The 21,965-nt window shown below is 38.2% G+C and overlaps 1 protein-coding gene across 3 annotated transcripts in view; it reads right to left on the reverse strand.

Moving 5' to 3' along the window:
* Positions 1-2,923: 2,923 nt before the first annotated feature.
* Positions 2,924-21,965, reverse strand: part of LOC107747270 (protein FAM135A-like) — a 28,250-nt gene continuing 9,208 nt past the window's right edge. The window contains exons 4-23 of one of the 3 annotated variants that reach the window (XM_016561730.1): positions 17,912-17,991; positions 16,567-16,706; positions 16,390-16,460; positions 16,064-16,237; positions 15,724-15,850; positions 14,985-15,044; positions 14,108-14,201; positions 12,939-13,016; positions 11,915-11,964; positions 11,239-11,397; positions 10,990-11,063; positions 10,738-10,892; positions 7,121-8,924; positions 6,162-6,322; positions 5,967-6,058; positions 5,633-5,730; positions 4,899-5,050; positions 4,694-4,804; positions 4,305-4,418; positions 2,924-4,089 (exon numbers count right to left, since the gene is read on the reverse strand). In XM_016561730.1, the coding sequence (XP_016417216.1) occupies positions 3,884-4,089; positions 4,305-4,418; positions 4,694-4,804; positions 4,899-5,050; positions 5,633-5,730; positions 5,967-6,058; positions 6,162-6,322; positions 7,121-8,924; positions 10,738-10,892; positions 10,990-11,063; positions 11,239-11,397; positions 11,915-11,964; positions 12,939-13,016; positions 14,108-14,201; positions 14,985-15,044; positions 15,724-15,850; positions 16,064-16,237; positions 16,390-16,460; positions 16,567-16,706; positions 17,912-17,991 (4,000 nt within the window). In that variant the 3' untranslated portion in view covers positions 2,924-3,883. Of the gene's footprint in view, positions 4,090-4,304; positions 4,419-4,693; positions 4,805-4,898; positions 5,051-5,632; positions 5,731-5,966; positions 6,059-6,161; positions 6,323-7,120; positions 8,925-10,737; positions 10,893-10,989; positions 11,064-11,238; positions 11,398-11,914; positions 11,965-12,370; positions 12,498-12,938; positions 13,017-13,065; positions 13,441-14,107; positions 14,202-14,984; positions 15,045-15,723; positions 15,851-16,063; positions 16,238-16,389; positions 16,461-16,566; positions 16,707-17,911; positions 17,992-21,965 lie in introns of those variants that run through there. The other 2 variants (XM_016561731.1, XM_016561732.1) reach the window with 2 other exon arrangements.

The following is a 21,965-nucleotide window of genomic DNA, read 5'->3' on the forward strand; positions in this document are numbered from 1 at the left end:
CATTGGTTTGGTTTTAGATCAGATGATTTATCGCGAATCATTTGATTCAGATCGGGACTTCGGAGTGTGTATCGCAAATCTTTTTTTCTGATTTCTTTTTTTTTTTTGTTAAATGGTTTTCTATAGTAAATGTGTAGCAACTAGGGCTGCACGATAAATCGCATGCGATATTTAATGCGCATCTTGTCAGAAAGCCGGTTCTGTAATCAGCGGTAAATCTCCATCACATGCGTGCTTTCACATTGAGCAGCATTAACTACACAGAGCCGTTGTTCACTGACGAGCTGCGCGCTCCCGCAGAAGCCTCTGACCTGGCCGCATGATCCAGGAAGCATGAAGCCGGAACCAGGGCTATCATACCGGCTGGACACAATATCGACGAGTGAGGTAACACTGCAAGTCGAGCACCTGGTTTCTGATCCAGCAAAGGGGTGCTCGCAGAGGACCTACCTTAGAAAGGACAGAAACACACCGGTCCCGGAAGACGCTGCAAAGAAATCTCACAGAAGGATTATACACACATAACCACCAGCACATGAAATACACACATATATATATATATATAAAATGGATCATACTCACCCACCACGGTTCCCGCGCCGGAACCCTGCTCAAAAGGCGATTCCAGAGAAGCCTCTAGTCCGGACCATCAGTAAGGTGGTTGCTATGAAGTCATAGAACCAACCAAAAACACGAGGCGTTCCCCATAGCGACCCCTAGAGGACGCAGTTCAAAGTTCCCTTGAAAGGGAACCAAATTTGGTTATTTTGTGCTTACCATTGTTTAGTAACCAAGGTTTTTTTTCCACCTTAAGAGGACACATAAGATGGAGATGCAGTTTTCACTGCTTTAGGATTAACAGAACTTTGGATAGTTTCAATATATTTGTCTTGATTAGAAAATGCGAAATTTAGCTAGCACGAAACAAATTACTTGTTTTAATTTCTTATATTTATCTGTTACATTCAAATAATCAAAAAAAAAATCTGATTTTCAAGGCCGTATAGAATTTAGTAGGGACGCTATGACATGTTCCTGCCAATATCCAGTGACTAATAAATTGACTCTAGCAATAATTTTGATCAAACAATTAAATGTCTGTTGTCTGCTGTTATGTCCCCACCAATGCCAAAATCAAATCTGCACCCTTGGTAGTAGTAACTACATTATTTTGGTGGAAATTATTATTTTCCAGTTAAATACGAGGAGTGTGCTGCAGTATAGGCTCATGAATCAGCTGCCAGCTGTGTGCCAGTGTGTTGTTCAATATACATGCAAAACATGCATGCAGAAATTAGAGATCACCCTCACATTTATTCTGTATTGCTTTTTCTTCACGTCTGCAGGGTTTCCTTCTTCTTTGGGCAAAAATAATGAAGTCTCTGGACCTGCCTGGGTCAGATTAAATCCATAACAATCAGATTACTAATCAAGATCAGCATTAACCTGTCTGAGATTACACTAATTCAGGGCAGTGGAGACCACCGCCATCCCACAATTAACCACTCAAACGTCTGATTATAATGCAGTTATTTTGATTTGATTTGATTATCAAATCAAACAATTATAGTTAAATCAAACAGTGATTTGGCAAATAAAATATTTAAATGACTGTGACTGGAAAAAACAGGAGTGCATAATGAGCCGTGCTGATTGTGTGGGGTGATTAAGGGTCGGTTAGGGGCCATGACAGGGCATTAGGGATTATCTTCTGCTTCCATTGTGCCAAAAAGATGTCCTCTGTCTTGCCAATTTCAGCCTCTTAAGAGTCTCCAGGAAAATAGCTGTGTGCTGTTTTCAACTGCTGACCCCTGCTATGATCATATTCACATGACCTTCGATCCCTGGCTTTTTCTCTACCCGGACCTCATGGCATCATCCCGCATCACCGTCCGGCACTCAGAGAGGGAGTCTGGAGAACTGGGGGTGGTGCTGCTCAACAGGCTGCTTTCATTAAGGTCTTTAAGGTTTCCATGGTGACCCCACATTCCAAAGATCAGCTGGTTTCAAGAGGCCACATGCAGCAAAACACTAGGAGCTAAATAAGAGGGGGAAAACATTTATATTATACAGGATCATTCCATGCACAATAAAAAAGAAATTGTGTTAGACTAAACCAATAGGATTTGATAATTCACTATAATGTTTTTAGTAGCAATGAAATTCCAACTTTTTAGTTCCCAAATTAAAAAATAAGTAAACTAAGTACCAGGAGTTTTTAAGTTAGTTATCTAAAAGTAAAATAAAATAAACATCAAATTATTTCAGCTAGTTGCCAAGGCAACATTTCTCATTTTCATTTAGCAAATTTAAATTAAAATTTAGTAAAAATGACAGACAAAAACCCTAAAACAAATAAAAAAGAACAAAATTATAACTAAAATAAATACATTAAAATAATTTCAATAAAAACATTAAAAATAGAAAATATAAAAATAAAAAATGAATGCAAAATATTAATAAAAACTATAATAGTATCTCAATGATACTAAACACTTAAGTATAATATGAAATGCATCAAAAGTTTACCAGCATAAGATGTCTTTCATTCCAAGATCTAGTAAACAGTGCCATCTAGAGAAGAAAATGTGTCAATGACCCAACATGCAACTCTTTTTCATACAAGTTCATAGACCAAAAATACAATAAAAGTACCGTAAAAGTGGTGTGTTTTATAATAAGTATTATATTACTTTGTATTAATGTGCCTTACACAATGCTTTTGTATGACTTCAAAATACTCATGATAGCACACAAGTCACAAGTGGAAGACATAAAATTACAAAATGGGACAACTAAATTTACAACTGTGAGATTGTAATTACCTACCATTACGGAAATAGCGTTCCACAGGTTTGGAACTATTCCTTTAATTTAAAATAAATACAGTAATCCATGAAAACAAAGCTTCTATTAAAACAAGAGGACAAAAACATTTATTTGCGAATACATTTAATGAAATGTGGAGTTCATGTTACAAAACCATTTTAACAAAACCAGGATAATTCCAATGTTTTATTTAAAGTATTTTGCACACAAGCATCAACAAATTCCTCCATAGGAAACTGAACATAAATACTTTCCCACAACTATGTGATCCGATTACTAGTATTTGTGCTGTTTTAAACTGACTAACCCTCTAGCCCATACACCTGGCCCATTGTTCATTTGTTACCTGTCTCCCCTGTAATAAAAAGAAAATACTAACATGCCAAGCGTGCGTTTTCTCCACCTAACTCCAGGCTGGGTTGAGATTGTGCATGAGAATGCAATGGGCACCAGAGACATCGTATAAAACCAACACGCGGTCCAAGGCTGCTTCGTTTCAGCTACAATCATGTTCGTCTAGGTTCAGGAAGCCTTTGACGTTGTAAAAAAAAAAAATTGTAAAAAATGTGTAGTCAAATGGCAATTTCTTAATAGAAAATATGTTTTATGCAGTTCGGATGCAAGCCAACCCTAGATACCAAAATGTTCAATTGAACATGCTTTTAAACCATGAAAACGACCTGGATTTCCACCCCGAATAAATAGTTCATTCTTTTTTAGCAGCTACATTTCCAGTTCAGAATAAGATCGTTTAATAGAATGAATTGTTAAATGAAAACGGTAAAAATGAAAGTTTTACATAAATAACACTGAAAAAAATACCACAAGGTGGTTTGATTTTCTTAATAATGAATAGACCATTAAAAAAATGGCAGTAGAAAAATAAAAACGGTAAGTTCCACATTCACAACAGGCTAAATAGAAATGAAATCAACAACAAAAAGTACACTGATATATTTTGCTTTACCTCCAAGAGCATACTTAAAACCGTGAGGAAAAAAGAACCAGAAAAACGTCCGTTTGCAGTGAGGTATTCGCTTCCGATCTAGCAAGCCTACTGAAAAAACTTGAGCCCTGCCACCAGGAAGAACTTTTCCAGGAAAATCTCAGAGTCCAGGACGGCGATGTGGGCTGCCCGGCCAATCAGGGAGTTGGCGGTGTTGGGCAACGCATGGATGACATCGTAACGCACCAGGTTGCAGTCTTTGTTCTGAAGCACAGGGAGAAGAAGGTTCTCGATCATCTCGGCATACACTGGACCTGATCACACAAGAAGATAAAGAGGGAAAGAACCAGCACAAGGAGAGAAATCTGTTGGTAGAAGCAGTAAAACAATCCTAAAACCTAAGATCTTTATCCTTGCCAAGTATTAACTTGAATTTCATTGACCCAAAACTTTTGGTAGTAGAAGCTAATATGGGTTTGGAATGACATGAGGGTAAATAAATGATGATAACTCTTCCTTTAATTCTCACCAGTCTGTTTGTCCTTTAAGGCTGTTTTGCACATCTCGATTCGAGCAGAGTGATAGGGGACATATCTGTCCTGAAGAGACCCCACCAGCACCACGTTCTTAAAGAACTGAAGACCTGAAACAAAGTTTGAGAGTTGGTATATGGAGAAACCTAAACTAACATCAACTTGGGCTGCGTTTACACTGCAAGTCTTAATGCACAGATCCGATCTTTTGACCATATCCGATTTTTTGGCACGTCTGTTTACATTCACTTTAGACACGACTGGTATCCGATATCTGCGTTTACATTAATTACCACCCAAAAGGATTGTCTGCAGTACGAAAGATCGGATTTTTTGTGCCAGTGTAAACGCAGCCTTGGTGGAACCAAAATAACGTCACGCTAACCTGCTTTCTTGCTTAGCTTATAGAGGAAGGTCTGGCGTGGGTCAGAGTGGTCGCGACAGGTCAGCTGCAGCAGAGAGCCAGATTTCTTCCACTTCTGCATAAACCACAACCCTGACACAGAGAAAAACGAGAGAAACCGTTTTAAAATGAATGGCTCGTAAATGACTGTCTTCAGAAAACTGCTGAGTTCATGAAGATGGTTTACCGGTATTGACAAGGGCTGAGCTGTTGTACAGCGTGCCAAGATGTGGTCCAGACAGAGATAGAAACGTGTGCAGTCTGCTGAGATAACACTTAAACCTGGGCCTCGTCAGCACAGAGCGCACGATCAGATTTCCCAGAGAATGACCCACAAAACTGAGAAAGACAACATAGTGATTCTGTCATCCTAAGGTTAGGTGCGTTTTAGTTTTGTCAAGCTCATATTTTCAACCAGGTCAAGTTCAAATTCAATTAGAGATTTGCACATCTGTAAAATTAATTTTAAATTCACATTATTTGTCATTTTATGGTGCAAAATGGTGCTCATGTGCACCCCTATGAGGCCAGAATGTACCACAATGCACACTGGTTCAGACCTCATAGTCTTGGAAGAGAGGGAAGGGGTGAGGGATTCTTTTGGGCCAAAGTCGGGGTCAAAAATTTACCAAGGCTGAGGGCAAAAAGAGCCCCAGTATTTAAAATGTGTCCCTGTGGTAAATTTGTGTTTTTGTTTGTTTGTTTTTTAGTCTAGTGTTTTGACACCACAACAATATTTAATTTATTTAATAGAAATATGTAAGATAACTGGACAAAAGTGTGTGTCTAAAGCCCTCAAAATCAATCGTGAAATGTCACACTGGACAGGGCCATTAAAAATGTTAAATGTCTCTAAAAATACTGTGATGCTTTGTTGAGTTTTACTTTCTAATATATTTGAGTTTGAGGAAAAGATCTTACCTTATCTTGGAAACTGTGAGGTTGTAGATTTGTATGTACTGCACTATTTCATCCAAAAGTCTGTCAGTCATGGATTCAAAATCAGCAAATGTGTCATTCTTGAATAACAACCAAAAATAAAGAAGGTTAATATTTCAAAATATATCTCTAATTATTATTTATCTTCCAAGCCTATTGAATTTTTATCAGTGATTTTACATATACTTTATACCTTTCAGAGGCACTTATTAAATTTTTTTATTATTTTTTTTATTTATTTGCATAATACATAATTTATTAATTCTAGAAACAGCCCAAACCCAGTGCTTGTTCATGGGACTGTTGTGCAGTTTACCTGATTGCGTTCTGACATTAGGAAATCTATACGAGCTCCAGGCAAACCGAGCTCCAAATAAGTCTTCACTAGACGCAAATCTGCACTGTTACCTAAAGAAATAGTTTTTATTTTAAGACAAAATTATCTGAATCTGTAAATGTAGACTCAGAGTTATATATAGGATTTACCAACATTAAGATTGTGACTGCTTACCATCCAGACCATGTACACAAACTATTAAATGTATGCCCTCATCACAGTTTTCATCCTCATCCATGCTGAAATATGGCACAGTGGACGCCAGATCTGCCACCTCGCTGTACAGGAAACCTGGCAACTTTAATTGCTTCAACTCCTCTTTTGCTTGGGCAAACCTAGATAGAAACACACAATCAAACAGTGACACAAAAAAGGAACCTACTGTCAGGTCTACATCTACATCTACAATCTGCAGCAACATGAACTCTTTTAATGCTTCTCCTTTCAATGTACTTCTAATAAGTACTTCTAATAAAGTACATTAAGTAACAGAATCCCAGCTTACAATCAATGTGAAAGAGCATTTGAAATATTTCTCAAATCTACAGTTATTTGCCATTATTTGTTGTAACATTTATTATAATAATTTGCATTAAATTACTGCAACACATTTTGCTAAGATTATATAAAGATGGCATTACCTAGGAAAGTAACCTAAAATAATGCCTAAATAGCTAGCTGGTTAACATTAAAATTCACATTAACATATTAATATTATATACCTAGTGTGCCCTAGATGATTTCAGTCAAAAAGGCAAGTTGCTGTAGAAGTGAAGCAAGTCATTAAAGTTTAATAAAAGATTATGAAGGCAAAGACACTATTGTTTGGAATAACATACTGGTGTTTAAAAGGTTTGGGGCCAGTAACAAAATGGAAAGAAATTAATACTTTTATTGAGCAGGGATGCATTAAATTAATCAAAAGTGACATTAAAGACATTTATAATGTCAATGTTAAAAATTTCTATTTACAAAAAGCAGTTCTTTTGAACTTCTATTCATCAAACAAACCTGAAAAATTGTCTCACGGTTTAAAAAACCTTGACCTCTGGCAATATATATATATTTTTATTCATTTTTTGTGCATGGCAAACTCCAAAACTAAAGGGTAAGGGGGAAAAAAGAAAACTCACGCCGTCATCTGAGCAGTGGGGACGCTCTTGTACCAGCACAGGTCGTTGCTGGTTGGTGCTGGTCCAGAAGGCCCCGTCTGCAGGCCGGCTGAGGGGATGTATGTTTCCTGGAGCTGTTCCAAACCCAGGTGATCATAAAAAAGGGTCCTTCCCTCTGCTCCCTCATCCTCACACCTTCCTTCCTCCCCTGGGAGTCCATTAACATAAACCAGCCCATCTGTCTCCTCGTAATAACCGTTCTCAATCATCTCATGTTCCTGCTCTTCTTCCTCGTCCTCTTCGTCATTAGCATTGGGGCAAGTCTGAATCCCCAGTGTTACAGCTGCAGTCTCCAATGGGCTGATCTCAGATACATCAGTGCTGGAACGGGAGCCAAAGTAGTTCTCCACAAAGCCTTTCTTCACCAGGTCCGTGCTGCTTGTGACCGATGTACTGGACTGGGCAGCCGTCTGAGGCTCACTACATGCTTCTGGCCCCGAAGGTGCACCACCTGGAACATCAGTCTCACTAGATCCTGTCGGCCTGTCAGGAGCATTAGTTTCACAGCGGGGCTGGATAGCAGAGTCCTCATTGTAAGACAGCAGCCTATCTCCATGACTGATAGAGGCTTTTTGTTGAGCCAAAACTCTAGAGCTCGATAACGGGAGGCTATGAGTTTCTCCTGAAAATATGAGGCTCTGTTCCTGCACAAGGATGCTGGACTTTCTGCTAGTGACTTCCGTCTCCACCTCATCATCGGAGGGGAGCGAATTAATGGAGGTGAGGGAAGACTGGACTCCGCTGATGCCGCTGGTGCTCTCTGGATTGAGACCCTCCAACGTGGTGGCTCCTTTGGAGGCAGGGCTGAGCGGAGATGGTCTCTGGTGGGCAATCTGTAGAATGGGCTCTGTAGGTGCCTCCAGGCTAGTATTCGCAAAAGGAGATGGAGAAACCGGTGCTAACTGTGTTGCAGAGCTGGGCTCACTCTCGATTCCTGAGTCTGAGAGCCTGGAGGAAGCTTGAGGAACACAATCACTTCTTAACGTGGCTCCACAAGCTCCGACGAACGTGGCACCGTCCCCAACTCGACTCTTGAACTCAGAGAAATCGGTCTGTGTGATCTCTGGAACATCCCTCTTGGCGGCTGGATCTGAGTGGTGCGGTAAGAGAATGGTGACCTTATCACCCTGGTAGGGGTCCTTGTCGCTCGGTTTGACATCAATATGTCTGAGCCCAGCGGGTGGATGTGTTAAATCAATTCTGGCAGCTGCGCTTTGTGCGGCTTCTGCTCCAGTACCTGCCTGGGGCCTAGCCTGCATTTGCAAACTCAAAAGATTGGAAAAGCTGTCGCTCTGGATGCCGGCATCGCCTTGAATGTCGCTTGTGGCGCAGTGTTTAGTATTCTGAGCACAATGCGTGGTTGCAGTTTCATTCTGGTGGATGTATTTGCCTACATCATCTAGCTCGTCTTTCGGATTGCACTGAGTGTCAACTTCTTTGAACTTGGTGGTCGGTTCACCATGAGGAACCTTCAAGTTCTTGTAGCCTGTGAGGACCACGGAGTCTTTCGAGATCTGCCTGATCAGCTTCTTTGAATTTTCAGTCTTGGCATTCTTCTTTAGCTTGATAGATTTGGCTTTGGATTTGAGGGGAGGCTCATTCTGTTCAGGCCAAGCCATGGCAAGGGCAGCTTGCTGCTTATCTGGGTACGGGCCAAGGCCTCCCAATCCACTAGCAAGGCAGTCCTTTGAGTTGGACCTGTCTGCTTTAGTGGACACAGAGCTGCTCCTGGTGTTGTGAAGACCAAGCCATGGACCATCGCGATCTTCAGGGTAGAAGAAATATGGTAAGTAGTAGTTTAGCAGATTATTTATCCTAAGTGAATAGTCACTTAACTACAGGGACTGTTTCCATTGTGCAAACTAACATTAACAGGATAGTTCACCCAAAAATGAAAATTATGTCATTTATTACTCACCCTCATGTCGTTCCAAACCTGTAAGACCTTTGTTCATCTTCGGAACACAAATTAAGATATTTTTGATGAATTCTGAGAGCTCTTTGACCCTCCCATAGACAGCAAGGATCCTAACACGAGCAAGGTCCAGAAACGTAGTAAGGACATCGTTAAAATAATCCATGTGACATCAGTGGTTCAATCGTAATTTTACAAAGCTACGGGAATACTTTTAGTAAGCAAAGAAAACAAAAATATCGACTTTATTCAACAATTTGCTCAGATCAAACCATAAACAACGTATCCACGTACATACGTTGTTTACGTATGTGATACTCTCCAAAATGGCGCCAGAGAGACGTGGAGGAGACAAATTGTTGAATAAAGTTGTTATTTTTGTTTTCTTTGCGCACTTACTACGTTTCTGGACCTTGAATGTGTTAAGATCCATGCTGTCGATGGGAGGGTCAGAAAGCTCTCGGAATTCATCAAAAATATCTTAATTTGTGTTCCGAAGATGAACGAAGGTCTTACAGGTTTGGAACGACAAGAGATTGGGTAATTAATGACAGAAATTTCATTTTTGGGTGAACTTGCCCTTTAAGGAAATAATGGTGAATTGTGAAGGGTCTGAACCTTTAAGCTTTTTATAACCAAACCACTATGCCACACCTAGTTTATCTTAAAGACAGCATGAACTAGCACAAAATCTGACATTTCAAAGGTCTTGTCCCTTTTCACTACATTTGGTTCAGGTGTGTCCAGTCCTGCTCCTGGAGGGCCAAAGTTAGTTAGGCTCTAACCCTTATAAAACACATAACTGAACCAGATAGGTTGGAGTTAAAATAGGTTAGATTTAGTTTTTTTTTAGTCCAGCAAAAGCATACTTTAAAGCTTGCACAAATCTTGAACACTTTCAAAATCAAATAGTTTTTTAAAATATATTATTAGGGATGTGCATCTCATGACTCAGGCCGATACGATACGCATCTCGATGCATAGCCAACGATACGATACATTAAAGATACATATGAAGCAGCTACCGATGCGATGCGATACGACTCACCCCTATTACGATTCAGTGCGATCTTATTTCGATTCGATTCGATTCAATACAATTCGATGCAATATGATGCAATGGAGAAAATATGATCACTTTTAATGCCTCGAGGCCTGTTTCATAAAACAAGTTAACCAAATAAGCCAGGCTTATTTCAGTTATCTGACTCATTGTCAAATGATTTGGTTCCATAAAGCAAATTTAACATAGGCCTAGATCAAGCTTAGTCACTGTGGCAACTTATGCGGAGTAAAAAACCTCGTCTAAAGCAGGCTAACTGTCAGGCTAAGTTAAACTCCTCTACTGACCAATAGCAACATAATGATATTACCACTGTCTCACATTGGATCGATTTGATCCATGATCGACATTAAGGTCTGCTTAAAAATAAGCGTGCACAAATTAGTGAGGGAATGTGAATTTAATTAGTCGTTAATGGAACCGCTTTAGCCCCTATTGATTTGTTAGGTTATTTCAAGTCAGGTTTTGGACTTTAATCCCAGTTTTTCCTCGAGTCTCCGTGGTGTTGTGATGATGCGTCTTATTCACGCAGCGAGCTGATGGTTAAAAGGATAATCAAAGATTATAATGTTATTGATCCAGAAGTTCCGTTACACATACCTTCAGTAACTGATTCCAAATATCTGTCCTCAAAGATGATTGGTAGGGAGTTCACATCCCCATCAAGATCAGCACATTCAACAGGAAGAGGTGGCAAGGACAAGAAGTAGGAGGAGTTCTTGATAGCTGTGGTCATCTGTTGGTGACTGTGAGCACTGTTGAATAAAGTAGTTCATTTGAATTATCATGATAATTCACATCTTCTCTGTGTGCTAAATAACTACATTACAGTAATGATATTTGAAGCCGTACTGCAGTTCCTGGTAAGCCAGTGCACTCTGTCTTGGGTGTTCAAGACAAAAGAAAGCTTCTGCAAATCTTTGCACCTAAAATTGTAAATACAACATAAGTAAAGCCAGAAATATACTGTGCACAAACACTCCTAAATATGCAACATCAATTTCTTGCATCTTTGTGTTACAAAATGTGTCAGAATGCAATGCATAACACAATGAAAGTAAGCAATTAGAATATGCATATGATAAAAATCTCACAACTCACCCGTAGTGTATGGTGCTCCTGGGCCAACAGCGCAGAGACCCGCTCATTTAGGGACACCACTTCCAGGAAATTCCCCCACAATGCCATGAGCAGAGAGCACAGCTGTGCCAAATTCATGTTCACCAGTTCAGCCAACTCATCTGGGCTCTCTGCCCTCTGCTACAAGATACATACACACAACCATAAATATAAAGAGTGTAGTACACCATCATGATATACCAGCCAAGCAACAACCACAGCGGTGAGAGTCATGACCTTAACTTATGGATTAAGTAATGTTATATTATAATAATGGTATATCTCACAATGTATTTATTTTTGCTGGAAATTCAACAAAAATGATTTATACATTAAATTAACAAGTTGTAATGCCTATGTTTGTACAATTCAGTGAATTGATGCAAACCAAAACACATCATTAATCATATTAATTTTATTTTACATACTGATTTGTTGATTCACATTCCAAACTTTTGGCCTATAACTTATAAATGAGCAACATTGCTCAAACTGTAAAATAACCAAATTCTGCTTTACAGATGTTGCCAGATGGTAACAAGACCCTTCAATAAAGTTCTATAACATTCTATAAAGTTTAATAAAGATATTGACTTGTTTGGGACACATCCTGCTCTGTATTTTTTGTATTAAATGGTACTAACTTCCCTTGACATACCTTGACTTGTTCACAAAGCTCATTAAGTCGGGCCTCCACATCAAGCTCCTCTAAAAAAAAAATTAAAAAAAGATAGCAGAGTGAAAATGTTGGTCCTACAGCAGCAGTATGGAGTGAATGAGAGAGAAGGGTCTGTCTGAAGAGCCTGTGATTGACAGCACATGAGAGGGATCTAGAGGATCAACAGCACAGGAAGTAGGAGTCAAAGGACAGAGAATACCAGCAACGTTCAAGCAATAAGACTGATCTATCAAGTCAGCCTGAGAGCTGAGATACTACTAAAGGAAAGGAGGACTAAGTTGAGCTAAAAGCTCCCTCACTGAAGGACACTTGCCAAAAAAGTGACAAACGTCCAAGTTAGAAGGAACGGAAGAAAGAAAGAAAGCTAAAAAAGACACGAATGAAAGGCAAGAGGCATGTGGAGCGATTTTGAGGGTCGGTTTTGGAGGGACATACCTATGTAGACGTGCCTTTGGCCTGGAGGGTAAGGTCTTCTGAGAACTCGTTCATAAAGGACCTGCATGCTGGGCTTGGCTAGTGGTGGGATTGCACATATAGGCACGTTTAAAACTTTCACTCTCCCCTTATGCTGTTTGAGCTTAAAATGAACCCTTAAATATACATATATATATATATATATATATATATATAAATATGATTTTTTTTTCCCCTAACAAGATCTTCTAAATATTCTCCCTAAATTTACATTTCTACCACACTAATTTCTTATGGTCTTCTGTTCAAAAGTTTGGGTTGGAGGGATTTTTTTCTCTTTTGCTCACCAAGGATGCATTTATTAGGTCAAAATGTATTAATAATATTGTGAAATGTAAAATTTTAATATATTTTCACATATAATTTGATCCTGTGATGGCAAATTATTTTCAGTAATAATTACTCCAGTCTTCGGAGTTATATGATTCTTCAGAAATCATTCTAATATGCTTATTTAGTGCTCAAGAAACTTTTTTTTGTGCTGCTTAATATTTTTGTGATTTTGAGGGTCGGTTTTGGAGGGACATACCTATGTAGACGTGCCTTTGGCCTGGAGGGTAAGGTCTTCTGAGAACTCGTTCATAAAGGACCTGCATGCTGGGCTTGGCTAGTGGTGGGATTGCACATATAGGCACGTTTAAAACTTTCACTCTCCCCTTTTGCTGTTTGAGCTTAAAATGAACCCTTAAATACATGCAAGTTCAGTCAATGTCAGAAGCAGCAAGGGGTGAGTAGTTTAGCTTTGACTGAGTGAGTGAGGGCTTACAGTGAATGTTCTGGAGGGAAAGACGTATTATAGACTAGTTCTGAGGTCCAAACACACAAAAATGGGAGATTAAAGCATCCACATGCTGACTCATACATAAGAGAGGGCAGAGGCATACAATACGCAGTTAAACAAACATTAACACGTAAATGTCCAGAACAGCAGCTCTTCAAGAGTCTCTAAATAGATTTTCAAGTGAATGGTTACATTAGTGTAAGTGAGTATTTAGTGATCTGATGGGCTCTGATGAGATTAAAACATATATATTAATATGTGAAAGCAAATGATCCAAAGCATATACAACAAAACAGATATACAGATATATATAATTAGGTCAAAATGTATTAATAATATTGTGAAATGTAAAATTTTAATATATTTTCACATATAATTTGATCCTGTGATGGCAAATTATTTTCAGTAATAATTACTCCAGTCTTCGGAGTTATATGATTCTTCAGAAATCATTCTAATATGCTTATTTAGTGCTCAAGAAACTTTTTTTTGTGCTGCTTAATATTTTTGTGGAAACCATGACACATTGTTTGATTTAATGAGAACTATAAAATATTTAAAACAGATTTTTTTTGGTCACTTTTATGATTAATTTATTAAATCCTTTCTGATTAACAATACATAAAAAATGTACAGTCCGCAAATTTTTGGACAGTAGTGTATATTGCTCACCCCTAGAACACACACACATACTGAAGCTCAGCGATTAAACTGGCTTTAGTAATCAAAGTTTTGTTAAAATGACACCCTGTTAAGCAAATTAAAGCAAAACATCATGACAGCCAGCTACAAAAAAAGCTTTATACAGGGTCAAAGATTGAAGTGCAGTGTAAAAATTTTTTAAAAATAAATAATTTCAGTCTTCCAACTCAGGTTGGAAACAAGACTTATTCTCTCAGCTCTGACGGACTACATACCTAGCTCTATGCGCTGGGATGCGGGAAGATTCTTGGTCAGGGAGGTTAAATAGCAGAACAGGCCCTGATATGCCCGCAGCAAGCTGGCACACATGTTCTGGTGCAGGCTGAAAGCGTGCTGTAGGCACTGATCCGATACCAGGAAGGTTTTGCCCTGCAAATCATGAAAGAGGACTTGATGCATCACTAAACGCTGCATCAACAGCAGGAGCATTAAAAGTTTTTGCATTATGATAATACCCAATTCCCTTTAGTGACACAATCTTTTGGATTTGAGAAAAGTTACTTATTCAGTGAAGGTATAAAGGGGATTTCTACTAGAGCTCACTATGGTCCTTCAGAAACCTACATGACATCTTAATGTGACTGGGGTCTCAAGAGAATTGCAGTAATGTAAAAATCACATCATCTTATTTACAGTAACAGCTCAAGCCTTTTAGTTACATAATGATGTCTATTTATGGACACATTTAAAACTCTCACTGATATGAGAAAATCACCGCCTCTGTACTTTGCTTTGCAAATGTTAAGTCAGCAAAGTGTTTTAGACTAATTGACTAAAATGAAAAATACACTGTACTTACTTTTTAAAAGAGCATTTAATGTCAATGAAACCTGTGCAATTAATACCTAATAGGGAAGTGTCTAGACATTTTCTCTCTTTTGCACATTAAATGTTGATTTGGTTGAGTAAGGATATTTGTGTGTGTGTGTGTGTGTGCGCGTGTTATTTATTTATTTATGATTTAATGCCATGTCAGCAGCAGTGGCTATATTCATGGCAAGAGGAAACATTTCAATTTATGTGTGTGTATGTGTGCTTGTATTCTTACATCTGGGGACAGCTGCTTGACGTAGGTGGTGCCCTGGCACACATGTTCTGGTGCAGGCTGAAAGCGTGCTGTAGGCACTGATCCGATACCAGGAAGGTTTTGCCCTGCAAATCATGAAAGAGGACTTGATGCATCACTAAACGCTGCATCAACAGCAGGAGCATTAAAAGTTTTTGCATTATGATAATACCCAATTCCCTTTAGTGACACAATCTTTTGGATTTGAGAAAAGTTACTTATTCAGTGAAGGTATAAAGGGGATTTCTACTAGAGCTCACTATGGTCCTTCAGAAACCTACATGACATCTTAATGTGACTGGGGTCTCAAGAGAATTGCAGTAATGTAAAAATCACATCATCTTATTTACAGTAACAGCTCAAGCCTTTTAGTTACATAATGATGTCTATTTATGGACACATTTAAAACTCTCACTGATATGAGAAAATCACCGCCTCTGTACTTTGCTTTGCAAATGTTAAGTCAGCAAAGTGTTTTAGACTAATTGACTAAAATGAAAAATACACTGTACTTACTTTTTAAAAGAGCATTTAATGTCAATGAAACCTGTGCAATTAATACCTAATAGGGAAGTGTCTAGACATTTTCTCTCTTTTGCACATTAAATGTTGATTTGGTTGAGTAAGGATATTTGTGTGTGTGTGTGTGTGTGCGCGTGTTATTTATTTATTTATGATTTAATGCCATGTCAGCAGCAGTGGCTATATTCATGGCAAGAGGAAACATTTCAATTTATGTGTGTGTATGTGTGCTTGTATTCTTACATCTGGGGACAGCTGCTTGACGTAGGTGGTGCCGAACACCACAGACTCCAGCGTTGGGATGAGAGAGTCTTTGCTCTGTGCCGGAGCGTTACGATTCAACCAGGTGCTTTTGACTGGCCGTGGCAAACTGAGGGGACAAACACTGCAAGTCAAATACAGTATTACACATTTCTACTGCTTTTAAAATAAAAGCACAATTTTGATAAGAAGCACCTTTAGAACATATTTTTCCCACACTGGGAATTTTATGTCCTGGGAAGCACAGCAGTCTACTGTCTTCACTTGTGACATATTCAAAATGACTATGATCTGCAGGTCCAGTTCTCAGTGTACTGCTGACCTGATTAGAGGCTGATGCAGGGCCACCAGTGATGCATGGATTGTGGCAGAGATGACAGACAGGTGGAAGTAGTCAAACATGACGTTGACGTGCTGGTGGATGCCTCTGTGGAAGCTAAAGTGCAAACGCAGCGTTCGACTGCTGATGCTCTGGAGAGAACTTGGGTCCTCGGACCTGAACACGGACAAAAACAAACACTGTTATATGTGAAACAACTGTTTTAGGTAATAGTGTTGTTCAAATCCCTAACTCTAAATATAAGCAACAGTAAAATCTTCAGTCTTTTTTTTTTTTTTTAAACCACATTCAGTTATTCATCTACATACGAGTAGTCGCCATCGGTAAAGAACAGGTCCAAAGATAGCTGAAAGTCCATTTCATTTAAGGACTCTTCCACCTGCAGGGGAAAAACGACTATCACCACCACTAATGACGCATACAGAGGCAGATTTTCTCACTGAACCCTTAGTGTGCGTGTTGTTTGAGTCATGAGATTCACTTACCTTCTTTGCATCTAGCAGCATCATCACTTTGATTACGAGGACGTCGTTGACTACAATCTCCTCGTTTTTATAAAGGATCTGAAAGGTTTTGCTGCAGACCACATCATCTTGAACTGATGCTGGAAAAGCCAGATCCGAACCTGTGCGAAAACACACATTAGCAGGGCTTTACAAAGCTTAGAGATATGTGCTATTCTTCCCTATAAAACTATATACAAACGTATCAAACAGCCCGTTGATTTAACGGAAATAAATATCTGCTGTTATTTTTTCCATTTTAAATCATTCTGTTCTCTGAACATCTTTCCGCCTTATTTGTGTACATGCAAATATGGCGTGACAAAGTGCACCAACACAAGTTTGACATCAATGGAGTCAACGTCAAACTTAATTAGTGTTAGTGCATCTTGCATCTGACTGTTATCAATGTCAACCAACATTACACATGCTTTTCAAACACAAAGTTAAAAGAAAAAGCTACAAGACTGCCCTGATACTTGTATTAGGAAAGAATTTGAGGAATCACTGGACAGATAATGATGCTTCTCACCACATTTCACCACAGGGTGTAAGACATTACACACTCCAACAGACACAGAGCCTGTTAAAGCACAGGCAAATATTCTTTCAACCCACTGTGTCAATCACTGTAAGCCCTGAGGTGAATGTTGATGTAATACTAAGAGAGCCCAAGGCTACAGCTGTGAGAACTGTTAGAAAGGGAAGGTAAGACATTTAACCCTCATAACTGAAGATAAGCTGCATTCCTTTGAAATATACAGCCTGAAGAAATCTCTGTAGAGATAAAACTAATCATTTACCTGGCTGAAACATTGTATTTGTCTTTAGAAAATACAGCCTCAGCACATCCACATTAATGGCAAAATGGAATGAGGTATCAGTAAAAATTCTCCCAAACAATGATCCAGAACTCATACAATAAATCTAAGACTGACGTTGCAAATCAGGTAGCAGCATACATTCAAACTCAATTAATCTTTTTCTTAAATCATTAAACATATATATTGTAAATTAATATTATAAATAATAACTTTTTCATCCTATTATTATATTTGTAATATGTTATTAATTATTATTATTATTATTTTATCAAATAACCAAAATCTCAAAAATCAGCTTTAAACAACATCTAGACATTTTTAGACAAAAAATAAACCAAACACATATATAATATTTATTGTCACAATCAACATTTTATGAAGGTTAAATACCAACTCGGTTTGTTTTGTACGAACAAAGGAATTGTTTTGGTTCCTTGATTTATATTTCTGTGGTATCGTGACATGACAGGACATGTTCATTTGAGATGTATAAGTGTTTTTACCTATGGGATGCAGCAGACTGGCTTCCACCCTCTGCGGGATCCGTGGCGGCACTTTCATACTGGCTCGGATCTGATAGAACCTGTCATCACATACAAGAAAACAAGAGTGTTCATAATAAGCATAAGAACTCAAGACAAGCATTATACTTCTTGCAGCTGTAAAAACGTGTGCCTGCTTTATTACTACAAAACCCAACAACACCAGATTTTATATATGGACCCTTTTTGATGATACTTTTCTTCTTACTGAGTGCAGTCCATGTAAGAAAAGCCTGACGCCCAGTTCAAAGACTTACTTTCTGTAAAGGTACAAGGATAAGAATCTCAAAGAATTTAACTATACTGAGTCTAATTCTAATTATTCTTTTTTTAGAGAGTTGTTACAGAAGTCTTGTATTTCAAATAAATGCTGTTCTTTTGTACTTTCTATTAATAAAAACAATTTATTAATTTATCACAGTTTCCTTAAAAACATAACTTCACAACTGTCTGGACAATAACAAGAAATGTTTCTTGTGCAGCAAATCAGCATATTAGAATGATTTCTGAAGATTCATGTGACACTCAAGACTGGAGTAATGGCTACTGGAAATTCAGCTTTACAATTTAGAGATAGTAACTGTAATAATATTTACTGTTTTTAATGTATTTTTAAACAAATAAATGCAGCGTTGGTGAGTAAAAAAAACCTTAAACAGTAGTGCATATTACAAACATTATAAACAAAAATCACGCTAGACAATAAACAGAATTAGGCTAATGGTAACTGCTCAGACTGCTATTTAGTGATTCAGTGAGTCATTTAAACCAGTGAGTTTGTTTGTGACTTATTTGTGAGTCACTTTGGGCGATTCAAAATTATTCATAACATTTGAAAAGGAGTTGTCTATTTAATTTTTTTCAACGAATTAGCTATTTCGCAGTGCCTGTTTTTCCCCTCATAACAATGAATTCAGACTACAACTCCGCTAAAGCGTCATTTCTTTTGCCGCCACAGATTCAGCAATGCAGAAAACGCTGTCAGAATATATTAATACCGTATTCAGCACAGAAAAATTCAGTTTACGAACCAATAACACAACCAAACCTCTTGAAAAAAAATAGTTTCTGCATTTTTTTTTTTTTTCAAGAAACTGGTCAGCTTTTCTCATTACTGCGGTTCTTAGAAAGGAAGAAACTGCTGTGACGGGCAAATACATCTCACACCCTCTCAGTTCCTCATTTCTACTCATCAGAGCTCGGCTGAATAATCCGGACACACTGATCTCATCAGAGAGCTCCAGCACACAACTGTATTCAAACAGCTCGTGTTTATATCCTGTGCTCCATCCTCCCATGCATTTGCAATGAAAGAGGAAGTTCAGGCAACCAAAATAGAGCTGCAATTTTCCTTCTGACAAGAATATCATGACATCAAAAGCACACAGAGGCACTTTTGTGGGGGCGAGGAGATACGCAAGAATACAACCGGCTGGCCAGAACACAGATCTGGGAACAGGAACAAACAACTAGTCCCCCTGCAGGACCTGAAGAGGAGAATGACGGTTGCGTTGTGCTTCCTGTCGCACAGCTGAGCAAACCCAATGGCTCTGTGTTTTAGTTAGACCCGCGGCAACAATGTCAGCAGATGTGGAATGTTAACCTGAGATTGCAAACTGCTGTGTTGACACCAAACAACCCTACTGAGCACTGACCATAACCTAGTGTTTCTTCCTTTGCTTTGAAAACGGACTCTTTAGACATTTACATTGCGACATAGAAAGTGTGATGCTGCATAAACGTATGACTAACTTAAAGGGATAGATCATCTAAAAATGAAAATTCTATCATCACTTACTCAACTGTATAATCTTCTGCGGAACATGTTGGCAACCAAACAGTTTCAGTTCAAACTGACCTCCATTTTATTTTCTACCCACATAATGGAAGTAAATGGGAACTGAGGCCATTTGATTACCGACATTCTTCAATATATTTTCTTTTATGTTCTGCAGAAGAATTTAAGTCATACAAGTTTGGAATGACATTAGGGTGAATAAATGATGACAGAATTTTCAGTTTTTGGTAGACTATCCCTTTAAACAACATTTTACCAAAAAAACAAACAAACACATTTTTGATATGGATATCCAGCAAAAATAACTTTATATGCTAGTAATCGACCTGTTTTATACTCATACCGCCCACCTCTAGTTATATCTAGTGACTGGTTTTGAAATGTGGGCAGCACTTGTAACTTAACTCTTACCTGTGCTGAATAAAACTGTGGCTTTTCATATTGCACAATGGCCTCTAGAGATCACATTACAGGAATGGGCCATTAGGCTCTTGTGTGTTGAAATGCCCATGCTTCCATGCTTATAAGACTAGGTATGGAGTGTTCAAATACCTGTACCGCATGCTGGGTCATTTCAGGTTTCTGGCACATACTGAAACTGGTGCAATCTGCAGTTAACCTCAATTGTATTCTGAGATTGTCTGCTAATAGAAATGGCATCATCATGTTAAATATGGAAATGCATTTATTTTGTCTATATCTATGACCTATGCATACTTAGCTGTTTAAACTGCTAACCCAAAGCTCACTTTGTGTCCTGCACCATTTGTGCTATAGACATGACTGAAAACTCAAATTGTACAGGCTGTTAAAGGGACAGTTCACCCCAAAATGAAAATTCTGTCATTAATTACTCACCCTCATGTCATTCCAAACCCGTAAGACCTTCGTTCATCTTTAGAATGCAAATTTAGATCCGAGAGCTCTCTGACCCTGCATAGGCAGCAATGAAACTGAAATGTTCCCAGGCCCAGAACATTGATAAAATAGTCCATGTGACATCAGTGGTTCAACCGTAATTTTACAACGCTACGAGAATACTTTGTTCACAAAAAAACAAACAAAAAATAACTTATTCAACAATTCTTCTCCAAATCATTATTGAAAGTTCCACAACGCATGTGCATTGCTTTCCTCTGCACATAAACAAGGCTCAGCACATGCGTGTTTTACATTAGCAACATCACGCACATAAGTTGTTTACGTGCAGAGGTACTCTCGATAGGGCTCGGTGATTTTTCTGATTTTATCGATTAATTCAAATTTAATGTTTTGCCACAATTTTATTTTTTAGAAATCGAGGAATCGCGATTTTGAATAGACATATTATCAAAAGTTAGAATTAGACACTTTGACAATATGCTAATGATAACAGTAAAGAGAAATGAACGATCCAACCGCATGTCGGTGCACGTGATTAACCGCTCACGTGTGACACGCTCATATCGCTAGGTGCCATTCATACAGAATGTGCTTTTCTGTTGACAAAGACGTGACGAAGGCAGTGGAATAGGAAAAACATACAAGAAGATGGGAGTGAACTTCTTTTAACTTGAGTGCCGCATTTTTATAATGCCGTTTCTTGCATGAGACGCTGCAAGAGATGCGAGTGCAACAGTCAAACGTGTCCATGTTTACACAGAAAAACAATTGAAAAGCAGCGCAAGCGAATAAAAAAACCCTGTAACTACTACTGTATGTCTGATATTTCATGTTTGCATCAAGGTGACAGGCTGACATGCTGTTGTTTTTATAGAACATTTATAGTTAATAATAGTACTGGTGTTATACCTTCAGTCATTTTGAATTTGAATTACCTTGACTTGATATTTTTTTAAGCATTTTCCTCATATTATATCTGAACATATAATATGTATAAGACAAGCTTGTACAAGATGTAGTTGTAGTTCATGCATCTTTTCTGCAAAGATACTTACGTGATTTGTTTAACATTTACATCAAGTTGATAACTTAATGTGTGGTGCACTTGGAATATAATTTTCTTTAAATAGAGGGTTAAAGGGTTAGTTCACCCAAAAATGAAAATTAGCCCTCAAGTCACTTACCCTCAAGTCATCCTAGGTGTATATGACTTTCTTCTTTCAGACGAATCCAGTCGGAGTTATATTAAAAATTGTTTTTGATCTTTCAAGCAACAAAAATATCCATATTCAAAATGTAATAATCACTTTAATGTAGCTTGCGCTCACTGTTGTA

This window comes from Sinocyclocheilus rhinocerous, unplaced genomic scaffold (assembly GCF_001515625.1).
Source record: "Sinocyclocheilus rhinocerous isolate Xijiao unplaced genomic scaffold, SAMN03320098_v1.1 scaffold1069, whole genome shotgun sequence".
NCBI classification, from domain to species: Eukaryota; Metazoa; Chordata; class Actinopteri; order Cypriniformes; family Cyprinidae; genus Sinocyclocheilus; species Sinocyclocheilus rhinocerous.